At 34.6% G+C, this 9,669-nt stretch overlaps 1 protein-coding gene and 1 non-coding gene across 2 annotated transcripts; both read right to left on the bottom strand.

Moving 5' to 3' along the window:
* Positions 1–782: 782 nt before the first annotated feature.
* Positions 783–889, bottom strand: LOC121216623 (small nucleolar RNA R71). The gene has a single exon (XR_005912804.1). It is a non-coding gene; the product is annotated as a small nucleolar RNA R71 (small nucleolar RNA).
* Positions 890–7,563: 6,674 nt separating this feature from the next.
* LOC107898224 (uncharacterized) lies at positions 7,564–8,205 on the bottom strand. Its single transcript, XM_016823755.1, has one exon. It carries the CDS (start codon positions 8,203–8,205, stop codon positions 7,564–7,566), a length of 642 nt encoding a protein of 213 aa, XP_016679244.1.
* Positions 8,206–9,669: the final 1,464 nt, after the last annotated feature.

Below are 9,669 nucleotides of genomic sequence, written 5' to 3'. Positions count from 1 at the left end.
TATATTTTATTTTTATTTTTAAAATTGTTAATATAATTTTACAAATTAAGTGACTTAGCACAAATACAATCCCTGTGGTGACGATAACTTGATACTTACTTATTACTTGATAACGACTGTGTACACTTGCACAAACCCGAGCGTAACAAGTTTTTGGTGCTATTATCGGGGATTGTCAACTATTGCTATAGTCATTTTTTTCGTGAAATTATTTATTTTCAATTTGATTTATTTCTAACATTACTAACTTATTCTTTTTAATTTTTGTGAGTTTCTTCTTAGGTGTTTATGAGCATAGATCGAATTATCGATTTACTCCCTGTAGACCCTGAAATTAAGAGAACTTTCAGACAAAGAAGACATGAACGAATAGCTCAAAGACAAGTCGAGATAGACCTTGGAAATCAAAATCAAGACTAAGGTAATGAAGCCGATTATGTATGAAATCCGATCCTCATTGCCGATGAATTAGAAGGTCAGATATTGAGGCAACCAAGTTTGAATTGAAACCAGTGATGTTTCAAATGCTACAAACGGTAGGCCAATTTAGTGGTATGCCCACAAAAGATCCATATCTCCACCTTCGATTATTTATAAAGGTGAGCGATTCATTTAAGATAGCCGGTGTAACTAAAGACGCATTGAGGTTGAAGTTGTTTCTGAACTCGTTGCGAGATCGAGCACGAGCATTGCTCAATTCATTGCCACCAACTTCTATATCTACATGGCAAGAATTAGCAGAGAGATTTTTGGTTAAGTATTTCCCACCTAGCAAAGACGCTAAGTTAAGGAACGAGATCACAACTTTCCAAGAATTGGATGACGAGTCTTTGTATGAGGCTTGGGAGCGATTCAAGGAGTTACTTCGTAATTTTGCTCATCACAGGATTCCTCATTGTATCCATTTGGAGACATTCTGTAATGGTTTCAATGCACATACAAGATTCATGGTAAATGCTTCCACGAATGGTACAAATTTGTCTAAGTCTTATAATAAGGCTTATGAGATCATCGAGAGGATTGCGAGTAATAACTTTCAATGGCCAACAAATCGAACAGCTTCAGGAAGACGAGTAGCTGGAGTTCATGAAGTTGACTCTCTCATTTCGTTATCGGCTCAGGTATCCTCTATTTCCTCTATGTGAGTAATAACACATCAATATTCCGTTGGTGGAGGCTTTAGAAAAAATACCAAATTATGTGAAGTTTATGAAGGATATAATATCCAAGAAAAAATGACTGAGTGAGTATGAGACTGGTTCTTTGACAAAGGAGTGCAGTGCGTTCCTGCAAAACAAACTGCCACCAAAATTGAAAGACCCAGGAAGCTTTACTATACCCTGTAACATTGGTGAATCTTACTGTGGTAAAGCTTTGTGTGACTTAGAAGTGAGTATCAACTTAATGCCTAAGTCTATTTTCAAGATGTTAGGAATAGGTGAAGTAAGACCTACAACTATGACGCTTCAGCTAGCGGATCGATCTTTAGCATATCCCGAAGAAAAGATTGGGGATGTTTTGGTAAGAGTCGATAAATTTATTTTTCTTGCTGATTTCATTATTTTAGATTTTGAAGCAGATAAGAAAGTAATAATTATCCTTAGGAGACCTTTCCCAGCCATGAGAAGAACGTTAATTGATGTGCAAAAAGGTGAACTCACCATGCGAGTTCAAGACGGTCAGGTAACCTTCTTAAAGCAATGAAATTTCTCGATCCGGCAAAGGAGGGTTCAGTTATGGAAGAGATAGAAACCTTGGTTTATTTGGAAAGAAATTTTGAAGAAGATCCATTGGAGAAAGCTTTAGATCTTGACCCTTTGGAGGATGAAGAAGGTGAAGAAAACATGGCTTTGATGAAAGCCAATCCAAGAAATTATATTCAATCCACACAGTTTGAACCGTTGGAGTTGGAAGTCAAATAATTTGTGCAACCCAAGTTGTCAATCGAAGAACCACCTACACTCGAACTAATGGTACTTCATTCCCATTTGAAATATGTGTATTTAGGTGATTGTTCTACTTTGCCTATGATTATTTCAGCAGAACTGACAAAAGATCAAGAGGAGCGATTAATTGTTGTTCTAAAGAAATTTAAGAAAGCAATTGGTTAGAGCATAACTGATATTCGAGGTATAAGCCCTTCATTTTGTATACATAAAATCATTTTAGAAGAAGGTGAAAGAGCTCGGATTGATTGGAAAAGGAGGCTCAATCCTATTATGAAAGAAGTTGTGAGAAATGAAGTGATTAAATGGTTAGATATAGGAATCATCTATCCTATTTCAGATAGTTTGTGGGTAAGTCTGGTGCAGTGTGTGTCGAAGAAAGGTGGAATCACGATTGTTGAAAATGAGCATAATGAGTTAATTCCAACGAGAACTGTTACCGGTTGGAGAATCTTTATTGATTACAGAAAGCTGAACAAAGCCACTCGGAATGACCATTTTCTGTTGCATTTTATTGATCAGATGTTAATCGACTGGCAGGTTATGAATTCTATTGTTTTTTAGATGGCTATTCAGGATATAACCAAATAATTGTAGCCCCAAAGGACCAACATAAAACAACCTTTACTTGTCCGTATGGTATGTTTGCTTTTAGGCGAATGCCTTTTGGTTTATGCAATGCACCTGCAACTTTTCAACGATGCATGATGGCAATATTTACTGATATGGTCAAAAATTTCGTCAATGTTTTCATGGATGATTTTTTTTGTTTTAGGTAACACTTATGATATCTGTTTGAGTAATGTGGCTAAGGTACTGAAGAGATGCGAAGAGAAGAATCTTGTCCTTAATTGGGAAAAATGTCATTTTCTGGTCAATGAAGGAATTGTCTTAGGTCACAAGATCTCAAAGAAAGGAATTGAAGTTGACAAAGCAAAGGTGGACGTAATTGAAATATTATCAGCCCCAATTAATGTGAAAAGAGTCAGAAGTTTCTTAAGCCATGCCGGTTTTTACCAAAGGTTTATTGTTAGAGAAAGATACAGTGTTCAATTTCACCAAAGCATGTTTGGAAGCTTTTGAAGATCTAAAGAATCGGTTAATTACAGCCCTAATAATCGTTACACCTGATTGGAACTCACCTTTTGAGTTAATGTGCGATGCAAGTGATTATGCTGTTGGAGCTGTAATGGGTCAAAGAAGAAATAAAGTATTCCACCCTATTTAATATGCAAGTAGAACCTTGACGAAAGCCCAACTCAATTATACGGTAAATGAAAAGGATCTATTTGCTATAGTTTTTGCTTTTGACAAATTCCGTTCATGTCTTATAGGTACCAAAGTTACAGTATTTACTAACCATGCGGCCATTAAATACTTACTCACGAAGAAAGATGCAAAACCAAAGCTAATTCATTAGATACTTTTACTCCAAGAATTTGACCTTGAGATCCAAGACACAAAACGTGTCGAAAATCAAGTAGCTGATCATCTGTCGAGGTTGGAGCAAGATAAGGTAACCCAGTCTAGTGTGCCTATCAATGAGAATTTCCCAGATGAGAACTTATTTGAGGTAAGTAGAATTCATGAAATACCCTGGTTTACTGATTTTGCCAATATTTTGTTTAAACAGCATGCAGATAATATAATCTGAAAGTGTGTAGCTGAAAGCGAGATTGATGAGACCTTATATCATTGTCATTCATCTCCAAGTGGGGGACACTTCGGTGGTTCACGTACTGCAGCAAAGATTTTACAAGAAGGTTTCTTTTGGCCTACAATATTTAAAGATGCTTACGCTTATATGAAGAACTGTGATAAGTGCCAAATAACTGAAAATATATCAATGAGGAATGAGATGCCCTTGACAAACATTTTAAAGATTGAATTGTTCGATGTATAGGGCATTGACTTTTTTGGCCCATTTCCTTCTTCATATGGGAACAAATACATCATAGTTGCTGTAGACTATGTATCCAAGTGGGTTGAAGCTGAAGCATACCCTACAAATGATGCTAAGGTAGTCATGCGATTCCTATATAAGCATATGTTTACACGATTTAGGACACCAATAGCTATTATTAGTGATGAAGGTTCTCACTTTGTGAACAAATGGCTTAAGTGGTTGCTTGACAAATATGATGTGAAGCACAAGATTGCCACTGCCTATCACCCCCAGTCTGATGGACAAGTTGAAAGAGTGAACCGTGAAATCAAAGGTATCCTTGAAAAGGTAGTATGCCCTAACAGAAAAGATTGGTCTCGAAGGCTGGATGATGCATTATGGGCCTATCGAACAACATTCAAGACTCCGTTAGGAATGGCTCCTTACCGGTTAGTCTTTGGAAAGGCATGTCATTTGCCATTAGAATTGGAGAATAAAGCTCACTGAGCTTTGAAGCAGTTAAATTTTGATCTTAAGCAAGCTAATGAGAGAAGGATGTTATAACTTGATTAGTTGGAAGAGCTGAGGTTGTTTTCCTATGAGAATGCCAAAATGTGTAAAGAAAGATCAAAGAGATGGCATGATAGTCATATAGAACCTCACGAGTTTAAAGAAAGTCAGAAGGTGTTGTTATTTAATTCAAGGCTAAAGCTATTTCCTGGGAAGCTAAAATCTCGATGGAAAGGACCTTATACTATCAATCGAGTTTATCCTTATGGAGTTATTGAATTGTACGAAAATTACGGAGGTACGTTTAAAGTTAATGGTCAACGTCTCAAACACTATTGGGATGGTGAAGTTGAGCAAGTTGAATCTTCGTTCAAATTAACAGACCTTTGGTTTTTCATAAACTCGTCTTGTAAATAAATAAATAGTTAGAATTTATTTTCTTAAATTAAGTACATTTAATTAATTCTGTCTAAGAAGATTGGAACTTAAACGGGACCACTGTGACCCCTCCAACCTTTCTTGGGAATTAATTTAATGTAATTTGTTAAGAAGAAATCTTCTAATTAGGTTTTAAAATGTTTTTCTAGTTTAAATTAATTTGTTAAATTTTAAATTTTTATGTTAATAAAAGGGGTCAAATTTGGCCCAAGTACTAATAAGTTTTTTTAGTGAGATACAATCTGAGTTTGAGGCCCAAGATAGCAAAAAGAAGGGAAAATTTTAACCCGTGCCGTCACACCCATTACTTGCTACCCAAGTAAATTTAATTTAGCTAAATTTTTGCTACATGTTGCCCTAATTTTTCCCTATATAAACCCCTCTCCATTCTACTAAATTTTCATATCCCTCAAAGTAATTTGCTTACACCCTAAAATTCCTTAAAATCTCTTTTTTGTGCCGCTAGCCTCAAATCCCGAAAGGAATCTCTATCCCTTTTCTTTTCTTTGGCCGAAGCATCGACGTCATTACCGCACACAGCCATTATCACTGCCACATACCACCATTGCTACCGCACATTATCGTTGCCACTGCAACTCCTTCGCTGTCGCAAGGTTTGCCGAAACAAGTTCCACCTTCTTTTGCCGATTTCTCTTTTGCCTCTGTAAGCAGGAACTTTGTCGAATTTTTGGGAAAATACCATGTCTCACAAAAGAACTATATCGTCAAAAACTACTTCTGAAAACCTGATTTTGATCGATGAAGAAGTGAAAGAGAGATTTGATTCAATTTTCAAGCATCAACCTATGATGCCGGAAAAGAGTTTTAACTTGAAGAGCAATGATGTGATGGTTGTCCCTGTACCGATTAGAAAGATAATCAATACTCTCAAGTGGGAACGATTCTGAGATGCTCGTTCACTTCCTGATGATGAACTACTTCGAGAATTCTAAGCTAGTTTGACTACACAAGATGCTATTGAAGTCATCGTTCGAAAGAAAAAAGGTATCTCTTACTTCTAAGTCCATCAATGATTTGTTTAATTTACCTGATGTTGAGGAAGATAAGTACTACCCTATGATGAATAATATCAATTGGGGTTTTCTTCAACAAGTGCTTGATGTTGTGACAAATCCGGGATCCCACTGGATTATAAGAAAGTATGGGATCCTAACAGTAGCAAACGTATGGTTTTATTTTGTTCACTACAGTTTTATGCCTATCTCACATAGTTCCACCATCTCGATGGAACGAATGCTCTTGTTATATGCAATTTTGACAGAAAAGTCCATTAATGTTGGGAAAATTATCCTCAAGGAAATTCACGATTGTTCTAAAAAGAATGCAGGAAATGCTTATTTACCATCATTAATCACTTCACTTTGCTTAAGGGGCCGTGTTATAACACAAGCAAATCTGAAGGGGCAGTATGTCCAAGGGTGCATCACAAGTCATGATCTTGAAAGGTTAGTAGAGAGAGTGCATGAGCTGAACCAAGGTGAGCGAGAAGAACCAACTGAGCTAGAAACCGAAGAGTCAACAAATAAAACTGAAACTAAAGCTGATTCAGTTACAGACACTGAAGAAGAAGAATCTGATAAGGAACCAAATAGTCCTCAACCAGCTGAATTAGCTGAGCGATCAGATTAGCTGGTTGAGGACTATTTGGTTCCTTATCAGATTCTTCTTCTTCAGTGTCTGTAACTGAATCAGCTTTAGTTTCAGTTTTATTTGTTGACTCTTCGGTTTCTAGCTCAGTTGGTTCCTTATCAGATTCATACGTGATTGAAATGCACCTAAATTAGCTGAGCGATCCTAACCAGACGATGGCTAATGGACACATAATTGAAATGTGCATGCTCAATTTAGATCCTAACCCGATTAAATTGTAGGTTGCATAACAACCCTAGCCAGGCTCTGTTATCTACATAGTTTTTAGATTTGTGTGATTAAATTGTTTCAAACCTAACACGTCCCTGTTACCTCACACGAATGCTAAGAAACCCTTAGTAAATAAGGACCAGTAAAATATGTATTTACTAAGTAAAGGATTCTGAAAGAACCTAATTTGGTTTCCAAACTCATGAAAGACCGAGTTGCCATGGAATGTTTTTCCGAATATTATTAAGCATGATGATAATAAATTAATTTTAATTAAAGTAATTGTCCTAATTTATTTTTGTTATAATTGTTGCAAATTGTGTTAAATTTTGCTAAAATCTATTTCATTCATATAGTCTGCATATTACGATAATTTACATTAGGGATCGTTGCACCGAGTTTATACCACTTCTCAACTATATTTTGTTTTTATTTTTCAAATTATTAATATAATTTTACAAATTAAGTTGCTTAGCACAAATACAATCCTTGTGGAGACGATAACTCAATACTTACTTTTTACTTGATAACGACTGTGTACACTTACACAAACTCGAGCCTTACAAAGAACAACATTCTTTTTCATAGTTTTGCTTTTATAGAGATAGCATTTAGTTTCATTCATATCCCCTTCCCACAAACATTCCCCTTTACTAAGAACATTCTTACTCATAGTTACACACATTATTCCGTATTTACCACTTCCTTGGAAATTTCTTCCACAACATTAGCCTCCTTAGCTCTAACTTTCTTTGGGATCCTATAGTCGGATGACTTATGCCCCATCTTGTTGCAATTGAAGCATTTTCCTTGAAACTTTTGCCCTAGCAACATTGTCATTTGCTGTTTTGTTAAGCCTCTTTTCCATACCTCTATTGTCTTCTTCAATCCAAAGTCTGACAATTAGGTCTTCCACTGATATTTCCTTTTTTTGTGCTTTAGGTAATTCTTGAAGTCATTCCAAGCAGGAGTCAACTTCTCAATAATGGCTACCACTTGGAAAGATTCAATTATTATCATCCCTTTAGCAAGAATTTCGTGAATGATCAGTTGAATTTCTTGCACTTGATTCACAACTAATTTAGAATCAACCATTACAAAATTCACGAATTTAGCAACTAAGAACTTTTTAGTTCCAACATCCTCGGCTTTGTATTTATGGTCCAACGATGTCCATAATTCCTTATTTGTTTTCTTAACACTAAACACTTCGTACAGTGCATCCGACAATCCATTCAGGATGTAGTTTCGACATAAGAAATCTGAATGTTTCCAAGCTTCAACGGCAGTGAAAGCGGTAACTTCATCTACCTCACCCTCTTTAATAGTAAAAGGGTCATCTTTCAAAAATTTGGCCAATTTGAACATGGTCAAATAAAACAGCATTTTCTGTTGCCAAGTCTTGAAATTCTGTCTTGAGAATTTTGCAAGTTTCTCATTATGGCTTACAGTAGCCACAACCGGCAATACTGAGTTTTGGATCGAAGATTGCATTTGAACCAAAGCTTCAGATCGAGAATTGATGGAATTGGTGGGAGTCTTCATTTTTCTATTAAGAAACGAAACCAAAATTAGAAAAATTATCAACTTTTATTAGACGGCAGGAATCCAATAAAACCCGAAACAAAAGTTTATACGGTCTAATTAAAAACACAATAAAATAATGCACCAGGTAGGTAACCCTAAAAGAGAGGTGGTGCACTCGGCACGCTTAAATACCAAGTCTTTCAAGGAACCAATGCAAGACATGCATTCTCATATTGTCTTTTTAGTTCACCATCGATAGATTTCTTCTAATTTAATTTAAAGCCACAATTAAGGCTACCATAAACAGAAAAAAATTCCCTTTGATTTGTTAAACGACAAAATAAAATTTTGAAACAAAATCAAAATTAATTTTGTTAAACAGCAGGACTCAATCCTGAAACAAAATTATATCATTAAATCAAAATAAAATCTATCAAATGACAGGAATAAATCCCGAAATAGAATTATTTGATTACATCTTTGTTTGGAAACAAAACAAAATCGAATAAAATCTTGTTAAACGGCGGGAATAAATCCCGAAATAGATTTTATATAATTTAGTTTGAATTTGGAAACAACATAAAATCAAATAAAATCTTGTTAAACAGCAGGAATAAATCCCGAGATAGATTTTACTATATTTAATTTCTCGTTTTTTGCAACAAAGTCTAAATGTAATAAATCCATTGAACGGTGGCAATCAATCCCGAAAAGGATTCTATGTTACTTGTTTTTGGAAATAAAACAAATTTGGAATGAAATCGTTGAATGAAGGGAACCAATCCAGAAATGATTTTTATTTTACTCATTTTTGGAAATAAAACAAATTTGGAATAAAATCGTTGAACGGCGGGAATCAATCCCGAAACGATTTTTATTTTACTCGTTTTTAAAAATAAAAGAATTTTGAAATAAAATCGTTGAACAACGGGAATCAATATCGAAATAATTTTTTTTATTTTACTTGTTTTTTGAATAAAACAAATTTGGAATAAAATCGTTGAACGTGGGAATCAATCCTGAAATGATTTTATTTACTTTTAATTTCCCGTTTGGAAATAAAAATCAAATTAAAGAAATAAGATCCGTTGCACGGCAGGAATCAATCCTAAAACAGATTTTACCTTTTTTTCTAAATTTGGTAACAAAATCGAATAAAATCTATTAAACGGCGGGAACAAAAATCCCGAAACAAATTTTATTAGTTTTTAATATTTATTTGAAAATTAAAAATAAATAATAGAATAAAAAAGGAAATTTATTGAACGGTAGGAAAATCCTTAAACAGATTTATTTTTTAAAAAAATTGATTTTCGAATATATATATATAAAAATTTATTTTTCTTTTTAGCCTTGGTGTTTTGTCAGATTAGAAAATTGCAAATAAGCGAATCTGTCTTAAGATTGTTAGACAAAACACGTTAGCGAACAAAAACAATTAATTATAAATAAACACATATAAAATAAAATATGAACATAATT

The sequence above is a fragment of the Gossypium hirsutum genome, chromosome D04 (assembly GCF_007990345.1).
Source record: "Gossypium hirsutum isolate 1008001.06 chromosome D04, Gossypium_hirsutum_v2.1, whole genome shotgun sequence".
NCBI classification, from domain to species: domain Eukaryota; kingdom Viridiplantae; phylum Streptophyta; class Magnoliopsida; order Malvales; family Malvaceae; genus Gossypium; species Gossypium hirsutum.
This window is presented reverse-complemented; position numbering and strand designations above follow the sequence as displayed.